Consider the following 19,878-nt stretch of genomic DNA (forward strand, 5'->3'; position numbering starts at 1 on the left):
ACTTGCAATATTAATATTGCCATATTAGTAATAAATATAGTAAAATAGCAATATTACATTTTATATCATTTTTTCTCTTGAGGTGCAACTAAACTGTAATTTACTTAATTGAGGTACAAATATAATATTAAGCATTATACCATTCCTTCTTTAAGTCATGTTAAATAATGATCTGTTTTCAAATCAATCTGCTGAGAGTCAAACAAAACATGACAAATGTTTATGAAAATGAACTTCGTAGTAATGCTCCTTATTAAGCATGTTTATGTTTAAGATATTTTTTCTTGCTCTTATTTTCCTCTCAGATTATTGGGTCCCAGATGTTGCAATCTCCTACAGAGGGATCGAGGGGTTTTACGTTTCATGAGGTGATGTCCCTACTGTGTCAGATCATTTCATACCCTTTAGATAATTTATTTCACTAAGGTTTTTTGAGTAAAAGTTTGATCCAAGCTATTGTGTTCTGAGTTTTAAAACAGAATGCAGCATTTGATTTCTCTACTTTAATTATTAGCCACTGGTGGAAATGGATCTGCCAGGATCTGGATCCGGTGATGACGCAGCTGTGGAGAAGCCATTCATCTCAAGAGATGAAAGACTAAAGCAGGCAATTTAAATGTTTTCAATTCTCTCTCTCAAATTATTGTCATCTAAACAAATACATTTGAAGTCAAATAATTCTTGTGTATTTTTATTTTTCTGAAGTTGTTTGAAAGAAAGAGCCAAGACGATTGGAAGAATAGCCAAGATGACTAGAAGAAATTGTGTACCAATTTTCTCACTGCCTGTCTCTATTAAACAGTTTTGTTTTTGTCTTGGAATCATTGTTGGTCTTACTATTGAATTTTGCAGAATTAAGTAATGAATTAAAATATTAGATGCAAACAAAAAACATTATTTATTTTTTTTTTTTTAAAACCAAATGATATTCATTGTTTCATTTCTCTTGTGTTCAATTTCAGAAAATAAAATTTAAAAAAGTAAAAAATGACAGTCATTTTTTCTGAAGGCTATTTGTATAATTACAGGAAATATTAAGCATACGCAAGCATCTGGGATTATAAGCAGAAACAGATTTGAATACAATGCACAATAAATATAACCATAACCTCTACATTAAGATCACGGCCGTACTGTTTATCACACATCATCTTGCTCGGGTGACGGTGAATGCTTGGAAATAATAGACTATTTCACTTCCTTTAGTCCATTCACTCCAAAATTTCTCATATCTTTTCATGGACCAACATCTACTGCAGACTATTGGAGAATCTGAGTATTTACATAAGGGCTACAGGCTGGTCAGTGAAAATTCTCTGGCTTTTTACTATATGTGTCAGTTTGCATAGTTTTATTGTGTTTTGTTGAATTTAATGTTAATTTAAGCATTTAAATTAGCATTTAAGACACTATCTTAACAGCCTCAAAATACATGCTCTTAAGCAATCGGATGTTTTTACACGGAAACCCGCTCTGTAACTCTACTGTAAAATTGTCTTTGTCTTTGCATTAACCGTCCCTATAAATAATTCAATTGTTATATCAGCAGTCTTACTACTAAGTTTAATTTTATGAATAATTTCATATCTCCACCTTTACCAAATTCTTTATCATACACTTTCATTCTTGATCATATACTGCCCATTTTTGTCTCAAATTGTGAGTTTCTACCAATCCAACTAACAATAATAATAAATACAAAACAAAATCATTCATAGATAGTAGAGAGCATAGATAGTATAGGGCTAAGTATAGTTGTTGTTTTTGCACTGAAGTGGTGAGGTAGGGTTATTTTTTTGCACTGTATAGAGTTTACCAGGGGTTACCAAACCTGATCTTGGAGGGCCGGTGTCCTGCAGAGTTTACCTCTCTCAACACACAGTTTCAAGTGTAGTAAGACCTTGATTAGCTGCTTCAGGTGTGTTTAATTAGGGTTGGAGCTAAACTCTGCAGGACACCAGCCCTCCAGGACCGAGTCTGATGATAGAGTTAGGTCGAGTAATTTTTTTTCACTGTACATATTACAGTTCTAGGTGAGATTGTTTTTGTACTGATAATATAGGGTTAAGTAAGGTTATTTTTTCACTGTAGATAGTACAGGGTAGGGGGGGAACAGCGCCATCCAGTGGTTAACAGGAGTTATTGTTCTTCCAGTGTGCCAAGCAGGAAGTGAGCGCGTTCACGTGTGTTTGTGTTGTTCTGTTTTGCCGCCTTGACGCAAACTCACTTTACGTACATAGCTTTTGGTCAACTTTTATTCGTTTCTGATGTAAGCAACTGAGACAAATGATGTCTTCTGATACTCCCACTGTTGGAGGGATCCAGGGTTATCTGCTAAAGCTTCATTCATTCCTTGAAGACACAGAGAGCAGGAATACTGCTCTAGTCTGCCATGACATTGTTGGAGACTTGGGGCAGGAATGCATGATAACTAAGAATGAGAATGAACTGGGTAAGAACTTCTTCATGCAAAAAGCATTTTGTTGTGTTTATGCAAAATATAATAATTATTCATAATTTTTATGGATAGTTAAGCAAAATAAGATTACAGGGCACGCAGCAGATTGACAGAGATTTGAAAACTAATGTTATCTCGGTTCATATATCTAGGATGGGCAGCTGCATGCACATAAACTCGTATACTGATGTAACCTAAAGTAAAAATCACCTTTTAGCTGAAAACAACAGCGCTGTCCTTCACCACAAAAAAAGTGTGCATATAAAATCACCATTGATGTATATAGGTATGTGCATGATACAGTAATAAGTAAAGTTGATCTTGAAATATCAATATGAATATGTTTTCAGTTTTACAGACGTCTTTGCTTTTTGCAAAGGATGAAGGGTTGCTTAGCTTTCTCCGAAAGTCTCTCTCTAATGAAATGGTAAGAGGTGTTTACAGGCAAATTCTAGTAATGATATACCGTATTGTCCCGAATATAAGACGACCCCCCTTTTTCCAGATGTACCTGTTGGAAAAAGGCTTTTTGAAAACCAAATCTTTTTTTTTTTTTTTTTAAACACATTTATTCTTAAATTATTTTCATATTGCATATTTTTCCAATTCTAATTTTTGTTTTGAAAGTATGGTAAATACTGGTAAAATGTACAATGACATTGGAAAATTTTGATATACCATTGAAATAACAGGTAGCCCATCTGAATTATATAACAATTAGGCTATCCAACTCATAGTAGCCTACCAAAATGTTATTATCAGTAGACGTGAAATCTTATTGTAGTCTTCAAATCTGGGTACTGTCTTATGCTTTAAAATCACTTACAGAGGAAGTTTGTTCCCATCAGGCTAACATGACAGTCACGATCATGCTGCTGTAAGCTTTTCTTTTTCATTTGTTTTCATTCGCGATCTTTACAACACACATTACATTACATATTTCATGGCACACTCGTTTTATGCGTTTTTGGCGCCACCTATTGTTGTGGGTGTATTACTGACATGTCAAAGTCTAGACCCTGAGTATAAGACGAACGCGTTTTTTCAGATGTATTTCCAAGGAAAAAACATCGTCTTATATTCGGGTCAATACGGTATGTTAAATCTTCCTGACATAATACACATTAATTATAAAGTTATAAAAAAAAACAAATGTTTTTCCACAGCTGCGGGATACAAGAGTGGACATTCTGAATTTTTTAGGGACATTTCTGGAGAGAATCTCTGTCACTGTCCGAGGATGGGAGAAGAACTATGCGGTCCAACTTAAGGTACAGTACATTAAAACAGTAGTTGGCAGATTTCTTTCTGGTTTGGCATCATGTTTTAATGTGTTTTTTAAAGGTTGACTAAAATGGCATATAACATTTGTAACACTAACTTACTTTCTCTGCATGGATAGGACATTTGTATTGTTGTCTACACAAAGGACAAAGCTGCAAAGTGCCGAAACCCTGCTTTAGATCTTCTAATCAAAGTAAGATCTGTTGACCTACTGTGTGCTGTAACTTGCACTCGAGACTTAACTTAGACTTGTAGTCAATTGACTTAAAGTCTGAAAGGAGAAGGATTTTCCTTAAATGTCGTGATACCTCTGACTTGGAGACAGAGAACCTGTGCTAATGACATATTTTGATCTCTCTAGATACTGTATCTCACAAAAGACTCCAGCATCACTCAGGATCTCAAAGTTGGTGATATGTTCAACAAATTTTACGGAGAGTTATCTCAGAAGAGTAAGATACCCGATACAGGCAAGTTGAGGCTTATTATTGTATTATTTAATTTTCTGTTATAGCAAAAGTATGTTGCCGTTGTCATCAGTCAATGTAACAAGACTAATGCTACGAAGTATTTTTAATTGCATGTCAGAATACAAACAAAAACGTTAGCACATACTGTATGCGTTATTGAAACACAGAATTCTTTACCAACAGTACTGGGTTACATTTATGAACTTCTCGGAGTACTTGGTGAAGTGCACCCCAGTGAGATGGTCAACAACTCTGACAAACTCTACAAGGCCTACCTGGGTGAACTGAAAGGACAGGTAAAGACGTCCTATCCTCAAATGGAAAAGTGATCTTATGTGTATAGAGGTGCTAAAATCTATGGTTTTCAGATGACGTCTACTACAAAGGAACCAAAACTTGCCGTTGTTGCTGGATGCCTGAAAGGAATCACAGCTCTGATGGTGAACTTCACCAAATCAATGGAAGAAGGTGGGCATGTGTAGATTTACTGTCCTGAACTGGTCTTATCCTACTGTTACTGAATGAATATGCTCACTGCTTTTCTTTAAACAGACCCAGTTATGTCAAAAGAAATATTTGATTATGCGCTGAAGGCAATCTGTCCACAGGTAGATCAGTTTACCGTTTTTGTGTAGTATGTCACATTTTCTGTTCAGGGCTCCCAAATACATACATTTCTTCCTTCTTTGCATCTCTAGACTGATATGAAACGATATGCAGTCATCTTTGGTGAGTGGCGTTTGATATCGTTGTGTAATTTTATGCAGTGCATCCAGTGTTTAGCTTGTTCACTGTTTTTTTTTTTCTTCTTTCTTTTCACTCTTGACAGCCGGTCTCAAACTGTTTGCTAAGCATTCCAGCCAGTTCGGCAGTAGTCTCATGGATCATTATATGTCTATCTTTGATGTTATGTCCAAACTTTGTGGACATATAAATGGAGAGATGAAAAAGAGAAGTTACACAGCACTAGAGTCTTTCCTAAAACAGGTATTTTCTGTTTATTGATTATTCAATGTATAAATGTTTACCTTTTTTGCGGGACGTTTAACCTCATGAAGACATCTTGTCAAACTTTTCTTCTCACCGGTAAAGGTGGCCACTCTTGTGGCAGAGAACATTGAGTTGCACAAGAGCAAGCTGAAGTACTTCATGCAGAAGTTCTGTGCTATCATCAGGACCATGGATTCCACTAATAAAGAACTGTCCATTGCTATCAGAGGATATGGCCTGTTTGCTGCGGTTTGTACATTTGAACAGAATAGTAACAGTAGTCTATAATCAATGTCTCTCAGCAAGTCAAATTAAATTTTTTTCTGTTTTAAGATTCTCCAACTGTGTTCTGTGTTTGTTTGCCTTTAGCCGTGTAAGGTGGTGTGCCCTCAGGATGTAGATCTGATGTATACAGAGCTGATTCAGCGGTGCAAGCAGATGTATCTGACTGAGAATGACCGGGATGAAGACAATGTCTACCAGCTGCCGAGCTTCCTCGACTCCATAGCTAGTGTTCTGGTACACCTTGACCGGGTATGAGAAACCTCCTTTACTGTGAGCTGTGCAATGCTCGATCTAATCCATTAAAAATGTTGATAAAATGGCATTTTAAATAAACATTCAGTATGTAGGTCAGTGTTTAGTCCTCTGTTCTATGCTGCTGCACCTAACAGGTCTGGTCATCGTTTTAAGTGTCTCATGTCATAGTCAAATGAATAAATGCAGTTTTTCAATAATTGTTGCTGTTGCCTTTCTTCGCTCTGTAGTTCACCTGTTTTCACCCTACAGATTCTAATGTAATTTGTGTAACTGGATGCAGATCCCTGAAGTGTACACTCCTGTGCTAGAGCGCCTCCTTGTGGTTCAGATGGACAGCTTCCCTCAGTACAGCCCGAGAATGCAGCATGCCACCTGCCGCTCCATCATCAAGGTGTTTGTTGCCATGGCAGTTCGAGGTCCGGTCCTCTGGAGTTTCACTAGTTCTGTGGGTAAGGATGAAATGGAGGATAGCTTTGGCTGGTCTGATTCATGGTTAGATTTACTAGTGTTCACACTCTTCATTTCTTCAACAACAGTTCACCAAGGCCTGATCAGAGTGTGCTCTAAGCCGGTTCCTCAGTCAGACGTAAGTGTTTTTGCTGAAAGTGTTGATCTTTCGCTTTTCTGTTTATATTGTGATTATCATGATATCATAATATTCACTCCTTCCCATTTGGAGCAGAACATTACTTCAGGTGCCGAGGAGGACTCCACCCTGGTGCGCTCTGGGAAATGGAAAGTTCCTTCCTCTAAGGACTACTTGGACCTCTTTAAGGGGCTTCTGGACTGTGAAAACCTTAAAGTAAGAATTTTTTTTAAATGTAGGACACAGTGTTGTTAGTAAAGATAATAGTTTAATTTGTTAGATCTTTAAAAATATGTTATTTGGTTAGAATGTGACCCTTTAATCATAAAAGGTGTTTTGTGTGTTCTTTGGTTACTTTGTTTTGAAAGTTTACTGATTTAATTTGCTGTGTTTTTAGGACACAGGATTCATGGATGGAGCTCCAGCTGCCAAGAACTACAACCTAAGAGACATAAACCGACATTTATATGACGCACTGGTGCAGTCAGTCATGAAGATTGTGGAGAAACTTGATCTTTCAGTGCAGAAAGTCAATGGAGCTGAGGAGGTACTGTTGCAGTGCTGCACCTTCAATGAATAGTAAAATGTGGATGTTTAAAGAAACAGAGCATAGATAACAAACCAAAAAAACTTCAACAAATTCCTTTCAACGAGTTTTGAGTATTGTGGCCGGTTTAGTGAAATATTTCTACTTTTTCTTAGGCAAAGAGTGATGCAAGTTCTGGATTTATGCCATCATCTGACCCTACAGCAAACCTTATGCCCAACAAACCCAAAGACTTCATTGCTTTTATCAACTTGGTGGACTTTTGCAGGTGTCACTGCATTCTTTTTCACTGGAACAGTCAGAAATCAGTCAAAAAAAAAAAATTGAATGAGATTGAATATATAAGATCATTGTTATCCTTTTTATAGTGAATTATTGCCTTCAAGAAATCCTGAGTATTTTGCCCAGTGGATGCACCCCCTGTGTCACGAGCTTATTCTGCAATCGATCCGTTTCCCTCTGGTCAGCGGCTTTTATAAGCTCCTCTCCCTTTCTATGGGCATTGCCAAGAAAATCCACTATTTTCAGGTATACACATTCTAGCATATTAACGTCTCTATTTAATGTCTTGATAAACTATATGACAAAACCAGTTGTCATAAACCACCTCTTATTTATAGGACCTAAAACAAGAGTCAAAAAGTCTTGGTGGTGGCTCAACCATGGAGAATGCCTGTTTTTCGCTGCTTGCAAAGTTTGGAAAGGAGGTGCATTTTTAACTCTTTTTGCCACTTTATTTCTGTGTTGGATGCTTGAACATTGCAGTGAGCTTTGTTTCATTCTTAAAGGATTTTTTTTTTCTAAAAGAAAGTTTTGTTCATATGGTTGTATATGATGAAAAGTTTCTGTTATTTCCTCAGGTTTGTGTGCGTATGAAACAATATAAAGATGAGCTCCTGGCTGCCTGTCTGATGTTCATCCTCTGTCTTCATCCTGACATGGTGGCTCTGGATATCAAGGCATATATCCCAGCTCTGCAGGTTAGAAAATGAAAGCCAATTTTGTGATATTTTTTAATTAACGGCAACTAGGTATCACATTCTGAAGTCATTCAGAAACAAACAAACATGATATTATTATGGAATGGAATATCATCATCTATTTCCTTTGTTTTGGTTGCAGGCTGCTCTGCGGCTAGGTTTGAGTCATGCTCCTTTAGCCACAGCAGCGCTGGATGCTCTGGAGTCCTGGTCTTCTCTTATTCCTGCTGCCATCTTGCAGCCACACTACGCAGACATACTGCCACATTTAGATGGCTACCTCAAAACAACCACTAACTCTGGTCAGTTATTCATAGTCTCATCTTATATTTCCTAAATACTGTACTTTCAAAGAAATGTTCACTGTTTACTATTGTAAATTTACTTTTGAATGTATCTAAGGGTCAGTCATTATTATGGAATTCCTCTAGTAACTGTTTCAGAGTCGTTTTTGAATTTTTTATTTGTTTTTATTAGAAAAAGATGATGGCAATATGGAAGTGAAATTTGTGTCCACGGGAAGTTCAAAAAGTTATGGAAAAGTCATGATGAGGCTTCTGAAGAAATCAAAACACTTTTCTATGGTAATAAAATTGATTTGTTTGCCATATTTAGAATTTGTCCATTTAATTCGGAGATGTAACTTTGAAATAATATACAGGTGCATCTCAATTAATTAGAATGTCATGGAAAAGTTCATTTATTTCAGTAATTCAACTCAAATTGTGAAATCGTGTATTAAATAAATTCAATGCACACAGACTGAAGTAGTTTAAGTCTTTGGTTCTTTTAATTGTGATGATTTTGACTCGCATTTAACAAAAACCCACCAATTCACTATCTCAACAAATTAGAATATGGTGACATGCCAATCAGCTAATCAACTCAAAACACCTGCAAAGGTTTCCTGAGCCTTCAAAATGGTCTCTCAGTTTGGTTCACTAGGCTACACAATCATGGGGAAGACTGCTGATCTGTCAGTTGTCCAGAAGACAATCATTGACGCCCTTCACAAGGAGGGTAAGCCACGAACATTCATTGCCAAAGAAGCTGGCTGTTCACAGAGTGCTGTATCCAAGCATGTTAACAGAAAGTTGAGTGGAAGAAAAAGATGCACAACCAACCGAGAGAACCGCAGCCTTATGAGGATTGTCAAGCAAAATCGATTCAAGAATTTGGGTGAACTTCACAAGGAATGGACTGAGGCTGGGGTCAAGGCAAGGAATTTGGCTACAGTTGTCATATTCCTCTTGTTAAGCCACTCCTGAACCACAGACAACGTCAGAGGCGTCTTACCTGGGCTAAAGAGAAGAACTGGACTATTGTCCAGTGGTCCAAAGTCCTCTTTTCAGATGAGAGCAAGTCCAGTGTTAAGTTGATTTGGGGTGCAATGTCATCTGCTGGTGTTGGTCCATTGTGTTTTTTGAAAACCAAAGTCACTGCACCCGTTTACCAAGAAATTTTGGAGCACTTCATGCTTCCTTCTGCTGACCAGCTTTTTAAAGATGCTGATTTCATTTTCCAGCAGGATTTGGCACCTGCAAAAAGCACCAAAAGTTGGTTAAATGACCATGGTGTTGGTGTGCTTGACTGGCCAGCAAACTCACCAGACCTGAACCCCATAGACAATCTATAGGGTATTGTCAAGAGGAAAATGAGAAACAAGAGACCAAAAAATGCAGATGAGCTGAAGGCAACTATCAAAGAAACCTGGGCTTCCATACCACCTCAGCAGTGCCACAAACTGATCACCTCCATGCCACGCCGAATTGAGGCAGTAATTAAAGCAAAAGGAGCCCCTACCAAGTATTGAGTACATATACAGTAAATGAACATACTTTCCAGAAGGCCAACAATTCACTAAAAATGTTTTTTTTTTTATTGGTCTTATGAAGTATTCTAATTTGTTGAGATAGTGAATTGGTGGGTTTTTGTTAAATGTGAGGCAAAATCATCACAATTAAAAGAACCAAAGACTTAAACTACTTCAGTCTGTGTGCACTGAATTTATTTAATACACGAGTTTCACAATTTGAGTTGAATTACTGAAATAAATGAACTTTTCCACGACATTCTAATTCATTGAGATGCACCTGTATAATTGCATGCATGCACAGGTATTCAATAGCCTGTTTATAGCGATGGTTAATTAAGCACATTGAGAGCAGTGTTCTGATGTTCCTGTGGTCTTCGTTAGGGAGATGAGTCTCCGATTGCTGCTGTGAGACGCAGGGTGGTACGTCTGCTTGGACACTTGGGAGGACAGCTCAATAGGAGCCTTGTGACAGGTTGTTTTGTTTCTGCTGCTTTTAAATAAATTCATCATTGGCTTTCTTAAACAGCCAGTACTTGCTAACTTTGTTTGCTTGTTTTTGCTTTATCTTGCCTAAAAACAAGCTCTTTTTAAAGTTTTCTCTTATCCAACCCAAGCTGTTTCTGCGGAGGACATGATGAAGCGTTTTGTAGCATGGGACTGTGAGAAGAGGCTGAGTTTTGCCGTGCCTTTTAAAGACATGAAGCCTGTGATCTACCTGGACTCCTTCCTGCCACGGGTCACAGAGCTTGCACTGTCCTCCAGTGACAGACAAACTAAAGTAATCGTTGTCCTGAACCATCTTATCTAATTTTCTTGTCATTGTTGATAAATTTTATGAACGTTTTATTAATTAACTCAATAAATTCAGGCAGAAACTGATAATTCTGTTTGGTGTGTAGGTTGCAGCGTGTGAGCTTCTGCATAGTCTGGTCATATACATGGTGGGAAAAGGAGCCCAGATGACAGAAGACGACAAATCTGCTCCTCCCATGTACAACCTACACAGAAAAGTCTTTCCTGTTCTTCTACGCTTGGCCTGTGACGTCGACCAGGTCTTTTACCTTATATGTGCTCTTTAAATGTGATGAACAGATTTTGTCCTGCATCAGACACTGTAAAGCAGTGGTTCTCAACCTTTTTGCATCCAAGTTCGTCCATGTAGACCGAGATATTTCCTCTGTTATTCTCCTGTAATGATGACACGCCTGCTTGTTTTCAAACATTTTAAATAACAGTATCTGGGATGTTTCAATAATTGTTCTTCAATATAAACAACAGATGTTGATGGGGCAATAAGTAAATTTCTGTTTGCACTTTAATTTTTACAGTTGTAAGTTATTTACAGTAAGTAATTTAATTGATTAAAAACCTAAAATTATTTTAACGAATGTATGAGTGATTTGTTTTAAGTAAATTCAAGTGATTTTATGGCCCCCTTAGACGTTTGCTGAGGCCCCCGGTTTGAAAACCACTTGGAAGTTCATGGTTTAATATGTACATTTTGTCCCCTTTCATCAGTCCCTGTTACAATCATGTGTAAGTTTGACAAACATTGAAACTTTAATACTTCTTCAGGTGACAAGGCAGCTCTTTGAACCTCTGGTAATGCAGCTTATCCACTGGTTCACCAACAACAGAAAGTTTGAGAGCCAAGACACAGTGGCAGTGCTGGAGGCCATTTTGGTGAGTAAACCCCTTAGTAGAAAAGCTTTTATTTTATTCAAAATGGAGCCAGATGTCTGTAATTACACCTCTAAATTTGTTTAAACATTTGCTGTAATCGTGTATGCTTGTGACGCACAGGATGGCATTGTGGATCCGTTAGACAGCACCCTCAGAGACTTCAGTGGCACCTGTATCCAGGAATTTGTCAAATGGTCCATTAAACAGACAACCCCCAAACAGCAGGAAAAGAGCCCAGCCAACATAAAATCTCTCTTCAAACGTATCTACAGCCTGGCCTTACACCCCAACGTCTTCAAGAGGCTTGGAGCTGCGCTTGCCTTTAACAGCATGTACAGGCAATTCAGGTCAGTGGTCGCATTAGACGGGCTGCGTATACTGTAGCGTCTCAACATTTCAGCAATGTGTTCTGTGCCATCTTGAGTAAATGTAAGAAATTTGTCTGTAGTGAAGGCAAATGTTATGCAGTGTTTATCCAAATATTGTTTTGTTTCTCAGAGAAGAGAGCTCTTTGGTGGAGCAGTTTGTCTTTGAGATGCTAGTGGTGTTTGTTGAGAGTCTAGCTCTGGCCCACTTTGATGAAAAATCCCTGGGTAAGAAACTAAACTGAGCTATTTTCATTATCAAGACATCTTGTTTGATGGTCATGACTATTATCTTGGCTTTCATATTGTTGTCTACACAGGAACTGTCCAGCAGTGTTGTAGCTCCCTGGATCATCTGAAGAGAATCATTAAACACAAGGCAGACTCGCTCAATAAGAATTCAAAGAGACGTATACCTAGGTACTGTACATGTACATTTGGTTTTGATATTATCCTTGCAAACTTCATTTAAAAATCGAATGAGTAGTGTGAGTAAGGTTAAAGTGTGAATATTTTGTCGCTAGCTAGACCTGTATTTTCTACTTTTCAGAGGTTTCCCTCCAGATCAGACAGTGTGCTTGTTAGATGTAGTCATGTGGCTGCTGACCCAGTGTGGAAGACCGCAGACTGAATGTCGACACAAAAGCATGGAGCTCTTCTATGAGTTTGTGCCTCTGTTGCCAGGTACTGCCAGGAAATTTCTAATGAAGAAAATACAGTGGTTTTATTGCCAATCAGGGACTCTCTTTGGAGACTATTCATTGTCCTTCTTCAACATAACATAACTACATAAAGAAATTTAAGAGAACTGGCATGAAATTACATGCCAAATTGTTCAATAGAGCTTAAAATTAACAACTGTAAAAAAAAATTCACTGGTAACATTTTGGAAGAGACTCTTTTCTTTTCTTTTCTTTTTTTTTTTTTTGGGCAATCTCAGAATTTCTGGAAATATATTCTGAATTATCCACTGTAGTTTCAATTGTAAATCATTACAGGTTTTCTAGAAAGCTTGTTCGTAAAAGAAAATCTGTAGAATTGTCTTAATTTTTGCATGGATTTAGGTAATGATTTAGGTAGATTATGATTTAGGTAATTTTGCACCTCTAACCACTTGGATTTCATCAGATCTGAATATCAGAATTACCATTAAGATTGTTAGAAAGAACAAAACATTTTCTTTAATATGGCTTTCAGCTTTATTTCTATATGCATATGCAGTGTTTCTTAAAAAATATTTTCTTTTCTTTTTTTGTCAGGTAATGCATCTCCTGCTGCATGGCTGGATGAACAGGTGAAGCACCATGGTCCAGGATTTCTCATTTCGTGTTTAGAGGGAGGCGGTTTACTCTCCCAGCCTACTTTGAGAGAGGTAGAAGCCCCCTTTAGCATCAGAGGCACCTTACAATGGATGGATCTGCTGCTGGCTGCTCTTGACTGCTATAACACCTTCACAAACCTGCGATATATGCAACCCCAGAGGATCCTGGGTGGGTGAATCCACATCAAGAATTGCCTTAAGATATATTGCTAAAATTTTCCTATAACGCTGACATGATCTGTAACTGTTAAATTAATGCTAATACTGTCTGTCTCCCATCCAGGCACTGGTGAGAAGTCCAGCTTTTTGCCAGCGCTCCGTTTCTTCCTTACAGAGCTGTCCATGCAGGACGTTCAGGCTGCCAGGACTTGCTTCAAAATGGGTAATGCTGGTCAGTCACACTTCAGCCCTCGTGAGACAGAGCAATACAACTACAACAAATGCTCCATCATTGTCCGAATACTGGAGTTCTCCACCATGGTACTGCAAAAATGTCCACAAGACCTCTGGAAGGTGTGATCCATATTTTAAAGGCAACATAATAAATTGAAAAACAAAATATAGTGACTTGCCGTATTTACTTTTGTTTTAAAAGTCTACCTTCAAAACATCTAGTGACGCTATCAGAATGTGCTTCTTGACACTTTTTCACTTTCTCTTTAGATAATGGAGCAAGATGTTTTCAACTCTTCTTTCTTCACACTGGTGGCACTGACAGTGTGTGAACCCTCTTCCATTGGGTTTAACATGGCAGATCTGGAGGTGATGACTCAGCTGCCAGAGGTGTGCGCTCCTTTGCTTAAAGCTTTGGCATCAACACCTTACAGGACACAGCTGGAGAGTGGCATTAGGAAGAGAATAACTGTACAGAGGTCTGTTCATTTTTTCAAGTTTCAGTAAATTGTGTTGTGTGGTCTTGTGGTTGTTTCACCTACTCTGAAACGTGCTTTAAAGCTTGAATCTAGTTTGTTTATTCCCCCAATTCTATTTCCCCTTTATTTTTTTCCTATTGTCTCCACATGTACATTTGCTATAAATTGGGATTACAATTGAAATATTATTCATGACATTTTTAAATAAACAGATTTATTGAGTATATGGTTTATATATGCACTTCTTCATTTATGTATGTGTGTTCTCTGTCTTTTTTTGGACAGTGTGGAGGAGTTGTGTGCTATTGATCTGTATGAGGCAGATAACAGAGACAGTCATGCTAGCATGCATCTGTTACTCTTAGCCTGTAAACAGCTTCACCAGTCTGGGCTGCTCAACTCAGTTCTACATAGTCAGGTACACACTGAATAAATAAATCTCACTGTAATTCTGTTCAGTCTATACAATGATTACATTGACATTTAGGTTGTGATGTTTACCGTTTCTCTGTAGGATGCTAGTTATGGTTGCTCTCTGGGCTCCAAACTTCTCACTAGTGTGTATAAAAGCATTGCTCCTGGAAGTGACAGAAAATCTCTGCCCTCCATGGATGTTGGCAGCAGGAAATTGGCAGACAGGCTTGTGCAGTTGGCATTCTGTTTGGGTGATCAGGCAAGTGGTTTAAATTACAGTTAAAATAAGGGACTAAGATTTTGCAGATCTTTAGCTTTTCATCTGTTAAATGAATCAGTTCTTGAAACCTGTCTTTATTTCCCTCAACAATTCAGAGTGAAGAGACTGTTGGCCTTTTGCTGAACACCATTACGCTCTCCGTCCCTCTCTCTGGCAGTCTGAATCCTCACTTCCTCAGCTTCTCTCACGGAGAATACTTCTACAGCCTCTTCCAGACATCTGTCAACACTGAGTTACTCTGCAGAGTGGAGCACACAGTGCCGCTGCTGCTGGCTTCAGCCAACCAGAACCCTAGCATGGTGAGCCATCAAACTAGACTGGACTATGTTTCCTAAAAGTATTGGAAGCCTGTGTAGATTGGAGAAACCACTGGCACCAATGACCCTATGATCTGCTTAGACTTGCGGTGCCGACAGGAACTGTAGTACTGGTAAAGGAATACACCAGAAGGATAAAATGACCTAGTTAACAGTAAACTCTAGTTGTTCTTCACTTATTATGACTGAAACTGTCTATCTTGGTTATCTGATTGGCTAGACATAAATAAAGACTACAAATAAAGTGCTATTAAGAACGGCATGACCATTTTCTGCATAAGCACTGAGATCTGAAAAGTTGTTCGACTGTCTCTTTAGGTTAGTGTTCTGCTGAACGGCATGTTGGACCATAGTTTCCGTGAGCGTTCAGTCAGAAAGTCCCAAGGCTCGCTATTGGCTGAACAGGTGCTCAAGGGCTGGGATTTACTCAGGCCGTGGTGGGAGGGTCCTGCAGCCTCGCCAGAAAGCAAAACTTCAGTCCTTTCATTGCTTGCCAAAGTGCTCCAGGTACCACATCAATTATACTTTATTTTCTGTTCATTTTGAAGTGCTAAAATGGGTACATGCATGAGATTTTAATAAAATTTTCCCCCCTACAGATCGATTCCTCTGTATGCTCCAATACAGATCACAAAGCATTCAATGCTGTGTTCACCACTTTCACTGCCCTTCTCACAGATATATCTATGCCATTAAATCTCAAGGTAACATTTTCCAGCTTTACTCTGTATTTTGCAAATATGCACTGAAATCTACACTGATTATACATTATACTCATTCTTGTGGTGAAAAATTATATTGACACTATAAGATCAAAACTGGAAAAAGTGAATTTTAGTGCATGTTTTGGTTTAGGGAGTATATATTTATTCATCTTTCTCTGATTTCATTCTCTTCTTTTCACTCTGTTATTAGAGCCAGGCTTTGATCATGCTGCCCTTCTTCACTACATTACCCAGCATGCCCCTGGAGGAGCTGAGGAGGGCTCTGGAGACTCTGGTGGCTGCACATTTCCCTATGCAGTCAGATGAATTCCCTCCTGGATCACTTCAGTGTAACAACTACATGGACTGCATTCGCAAGGTGAGATGCTTAAACTAGATGTCAGACATTATTTATTCATCTTAATGACTATACTCACAAGTGCATATACTTTTAATTCTAGAGATACCATGATTTACTTTTTCTTTTTTGTTACACAATTTCATTATGTCTTGAAATCAGTAAATTAACTACACTGACTTTGAATTTTTTTTGCTTCATGGAATCGTGGTTAAAGTGGAGTTAACAGGGAGAGCTAAAAAAAAAAGTTATTCATGTTATTATTTTGTAAAAGGCTAATAATTGGTCATTCATTTTGATAACCTCAGTTTTTAGAGGCCCTGCAGCTGTCTCAGAGTCCTGTGTTATTGAAACTCATGGCTAGAGTTCTGTGTCGGGACAAAAAACATATCATGGAGGAGCTCTTTCAGTCCTGCTTTCAAAATATTGCTCGCCAGTAAGTTAAAAAAGATTCATCTTTATGTGTCTATATTTACAGTCGCTTAGATTTATTTCTAATATGCACGTTGCATATTATTTCTTTTTGTAAGGTCCCAGTTGGAAAAACAGGTTCTTCTCCTCAGCTCTGTCTACCAGTCATTTCAAGCCAAAGATGTGCCTTCAAACTCCATGCTTATGGGTCTTATAGACAGAGTCCTGCTACCAATGACCTCTCACTGCAGCCCTCAAGCACTCTCTCAGTTCTTCATTGCTAATATTGCTGATATCATGACTACTCTACAGGGACGCTTCACCAAGGTGAGTTACATTGGGTTATTAAAGTACACTAAATATGATTCAGGTAGATCCGTTCAAATCTAAAAACATATTTTTGCACTTTTATTCAGACATACTGCTATTGTGTGTTTTCCTGTCATTTGTCCTCCAGTCTGTTGAGTCAGTGTTTGAGAGTCAGATCATGATGAAGATTGGCTGTTGTAAGCTGCTGGAGGAGTTATACTCTCGTCTGCCTAAAGAGGAAGTCTATTCTAAAAACTCAGCTATCAACCAGGCCTTCTGTGGCACAGGCAGTGCAGAAGGCAATGAGCTTTCCAAGAACCTCCTCAAGTATGTATTTGAAATATGCATTTTTCTCTTTTTTACCTTTTAAGAGCAAATATTACACTTTATATGATCAGGTGATCCAGTTACGTTAACTTTCTTGTGCCCCTTTTATGTTATTAAAGTTATATATATTGTTTGGAAAGTCGTTTCAAGTCGTACAGGACATTATTTCCTTTCCTCATGCTGACTGTGAAGGAATAATTTACCCACAATTAAATTATTCTGTGAAGTAACTCTGTATTCTACACAAGTAAAAGAGTCTTTTTTTAAATTTGAGTGAGCTATTCCTTTAACTATGTTTATAAGTAATACAATTAAGTCTCAGTCTCAGGAATTCTGGAGCAAACTGCTGCAAATACCATAATTGTGAGGTAGATGTAATTTTTAAAATTTGAACCTAATCAATACAATACATGTCAGATCGTGTTTTGAGGCCTTCACTGAGAACATGTCAGGAGAGACGGTTCTGCTGGAGCTGAGGAGACAGTATCATTGTGCTGCTTATAACTGTGCCATCGCCCTGATCAGCTGCAGCTTCAATGAGACCAAATTCTACCAGGGCTTCCTCTTCACTGAGAAACCTGACAAGGTCTGTTACTGTACACAATGGACTCAATATGTGTTCTGTACAAGCAGTGTTCATAATATTTGTTTTTACAGTATAATTATTTATGATATTTGTTCATTCTAGTACAACAGACTTATAACTTCAAGTGTGTTCATTTTGTTGTTTGTTTTTACCCCAGAATCAGTTCATATTTGACAACCTCATTGATACACAAAGGGTGTACAACTTTCCTATAGAGATTGATGTAAGTAAAGCTTTTAAGTGTGTTATATTTTTATTTGTTTTGTGTTGTATTGTATCATGTTTACTTGCATTTACAGGTCCCTATTGAGAGGAAAAAGAAATACGTCATGATCAGGAAAGAAGTGAGTGGAGAAAATGGAGGTGAGTTGTCTGAGATATCTACAAGCTGGTTAACTACATGTTTAGAAAGATAAATGTCATCCATGAATATTTATGAAAATGCATTTGTTGTCATGTATATTCCTGGGAAGACTGCTTTTAGCATAAATTCACAAGGCACTTTTATAGATGCTATCTGCTCTCTTATAAGTCCTTGTTCTTTTTCAGATGCACCTGTATACCTCTCCTCTCAATCCTACATGGCAGACAGCAGTCTCAGTGAGGAGATGAGTCAGTTTGACTTTTCCACTGGAGTTCAGAGCTTCTCCTACAACTCCCAGAATCCTTCAGGCGGGAGCAGCAGGACTCGGGTACCTCTCAGGAGAGATTCGTTTTTTTTTGGCAAAGCAGAAAGTTATCTACAATTTTAATGAATAACTGTCTGCGTTGTTAGGAGCGTAAGGAGGTTGTGTCTCAGGATGAGACTGTGGAGCTTGAGATGGATGAGCTGAATCAGCATGAATGTATGGCCAATATGACGCACTGCTGCGCCACATGCAAAGGAACAACATCACCCCTAAAATAGAGGAGGTCAGTCTCAGCTTGACCCACAAGGGCATGAACAGTTTTGCCTAGATTTTGAGTCTGAACATTTCTGAATATGTTTTGTTTTAGGGAGTGACACCAAGTGATCTTCCTCCCTGGATGAAGTTCCTGCAGGGGAAGCTGACAATCCATCCACCCCGCTGAACATCAGACTCTTCATAGCTAAACTTATCATCAATGCTGAAGAGGTACTGCTTCAGATGGTTCTCTTTGCCTCTCTCTGGATTCATTGGTATGTTGTGTATATGTTTTTTTTATTTGACATCTTTATGTTCAGATATTTCGTCCATATGCAAAGCATTGGCTGGGCCCACTGGTGCAGCTGGTGGTTTCCAGTATCAATGGAGGAGAGGGCATTCACTTTATGGTAGTGGACATTGTTGTGACTGTCCTCTCATGGGCAAGTGTGGCCATACCAAAGGTGTGTATGCGATTGGTATTTTCACTCATGTATTGATTCTCAGAGTACATTATTTGAAAAAAATGTATATGCATTCCATACATTTTAACATTGTCTCTTTATTGCCTTATCTTTCTTACTGTTTAGGGTAGCACAAGAGATGAGGTTTTGGCCAATAGGCTCCTTGGGTTTCTGGTTAAGAACTGCTTTGACTCCAAACGGGCTGTTTTCCGCCACAACCTGGAGATCATCCGCACAGTTGTGGAATGCTGGAAGGACTGCCTCACAATACCTTATGAGTAAGAAAACAAATCGATCAAAGTACTTCATTATTTATTAGTTTGTAAATTAAGTGAAAATATTTCAGAATGTGAATAAATTCTAGGATTAGATGTTTGTGATTCCCTGATGGTCATGCATAGATGAATGGATGCAAAATCTCTGATTTTTTTTTTTCCGTTTTCCTCCCATAGTTTGATATATGAACGGTTTGCTGGAACAGATCCCAACAGCAAGGATAACTCTGTTGGACTACAGCTTTTAGGCATTGTAATGGCCAATAATCTTCCTCCTTATGATGCTGCATGTGGCATTGAGCATGACAGGTAAAAATTTTGCTATATGTATGTATGAGTGTGTTCCTGTTTTTTTTCTTCTTCTGTAATTGTAAATTTAAAACCAGTGCCGTTCTCTTACAATTCCTGTTACAGATACTTTCAGTCACTGGCCAACAACTTGTCATTCATCAGATATAAAGAGGTTTACGCAGCAGCTGCTGAGATCATTGGTTTAATCCTAAACTACATGACTGAGAGAGAAGGTGTAAGTGTGGCTGCTTGTTCCTGCCAGATTGTATCACATTTTTCATCCGAGATATTTTGTTTTATATTGCAATATACGCATTGTTGTAAATGTGAAGGTTGTCTTTAGATA

General features: G+C 38.2%; 2 protein-coding genes across 2 annotated transcripts in view; one reads left to right on the forward strand and one right to left on the reverse strand.

Annotated features, from left to right (window-relative positions):
* chpf2 (chondroitin polymerizing factor 2) overlaps nucleotides 1-1,865 on the reverse strand; it is a 36,966-nt gene extending 35,101 nt beyond the window's left edge. Inside the window, exon 1 of the mRNA XM_058783375.1 lies at nucleotides 1,832-1,865. The gene's annotated coding sequence lies outside the window, so the exon portion shown is untranslated. The remainder of the gene's footprint in view (nucleotides 1-1,831) is intronic.
* Nucleotides 1,866-1,999: 134 nt separating this feature from the next.
* prkdc (protein kinase, DNA-activated, catalytic subunit) overlaps nucleotides 2,000-19,878 on the forward strand; it is a 31,887-nt gene continuing 14,008 nt past the window's right edge. The window contains 54 exon segments of the mRNA XM_058780935.1: nucleotides 2,000-2,452; nucleotides 2,809-2,885; nucleotides 3,625-3,729; nucleotides 3,861-3,935; nucleotides 4,104-4,212; nucleotides 4,396-4,508; nucleotides 4,581-4,680; nucleotides 4,765-4,820; nucleotides 4,911-4,941; nucleotides 5,042-5,199; nucleotides 5,305-5,451; nucleotides 5,572-5,736; nucleotides 6,023-6,191; nucleotides 6,279-6,328; nucleotides 6,425-6,544; nucleotides 6,726-6,875; nucleotides 7,031-7,143; nucleotides 7,244-7,403; nucleotides 7,496-7,582; nucleotides 7,736-7,855; nucleotides 7,998-8,157; nucleotides 8,333-8,439; nucleotides 10,053-10,143; nucleotides 10,286-10,449; nucleotides 10,571-10,723; nucleotides 11,247-11,354; nucleotides 11,475-11,701; nucleotides 11,853-11,947; nucleotides 12,040-12,139; nucleotides 12,270-12,403; nucleotides 12,979-13,209; nucleotides 13,324-13,553; nucleotides 13,704-13,912; nucleotides 14,198-14,330; nucleotides 14,427-14,585; nucleotides 14,702-14,905; nucleotides 15,242-15,430; nucleotides 15,523-15,627; nucleotides 15,839-16,006; nucleotides 16,294-16,421; nucleotides 16,516-16,723; nucleotides 16,854-17,032; nucleotides 17,450-17,618; nucleotides 17,776-17,841; nucleotides 17,918-17,981; nucleotides 18,168-18,310; nucleotides 18,394-18,478; nucleotides 18,481-18,530; nucleotides 18,615-18,666; nucleotides 18,669-18,733; nucleotides 18,823-18,966; nucleotides 19,093-19,244; nucleotides 19,419-19,550; nucleotides 19,656-19,767. Coding sequence (XP_058636918.1) covers nucleotides 2,287-2,452; nucleotides 2,809-2,885; nucleotides 3,625-3,729; nucleotides 3,861-3,935; nucleotides 4,104-4,212; nucleotides 4,396-4,508; nucleotides 4,581-4,680; nucleotides 4,765-4,820; nucleotides 4,911-4,941; nucleotides 5,042-5,199; nucleotides 5,305-5,451; nucleotides 5,572-5,736; nucleotides 6,023-6,191; nucleotides 6,279-6,328; nucleotides 6,425-6,544; nucleotides 6,726-6,875; nucleotides 7,031-7,143; nucleotides 7,244-7,403; nucleotides 7,496-7,582; nucleotides 7,736-7,855; nucleotides 7,998-8,157; nucleotides 8,333-8,439; nucleotides 10,053-10,143; nucleotides 10,286-10,449; nucleotides 10,571-10,723; nucleotides 11,247-11,354; nucleotides 11,475-11,701; nucleotides 11,853-11,947; nucleotides 12,040-12,139; nucleotides 12,270-12,403; nucleotides 12,979-13,209; nucleotides 13,324-13,553; nucleotides 13,704-13,912; nucleotides 14,198-14,330; nucleotides 14,427-14,585; nucleotides 14,702-14,905; nucleotides 15,242-15,430; nucleotides 15,523-15,627; nucleotides 15,839-16,006; nucleotides 16,294-16,421; nucleotides 16,516-16,723; nucleotides 16,854-17,032; nucleotides 17,450-17,618; nucleotides 17,776-17,841; nucleotides 17,918-17,981; nucleotides 18,168-18,310; nucleotides 18,394-18,478; nucleotides 18,481-18,530; nucleotides 18,615-18,666; nucleotides 18,669-18,733; nucleotides 18,823-18,966; nucleotides 19,093-19,244; nucleotides 19,419-19,550; nucleotides 19,656-19,767 — 6,987 coding nt within the window. The 5' untranslated portion in view covers nucleotides 2,000-2,286.

The sequence above is a fragment of the Onychostoma macrolepis genome, chromosome 07 (assembly GCF_012432095.1).
Source record: "Onychostoma macrolepis isolate SWU-2019 chromosome 07, ASM1243209v1, whole genome shotgun sequence".
NCBI lineage: Eukaryota > Metazoa > Chordata > Actinopteri > Cypriniformes > Cyprinidae > Onychostoma > Onychostoma macrolepis.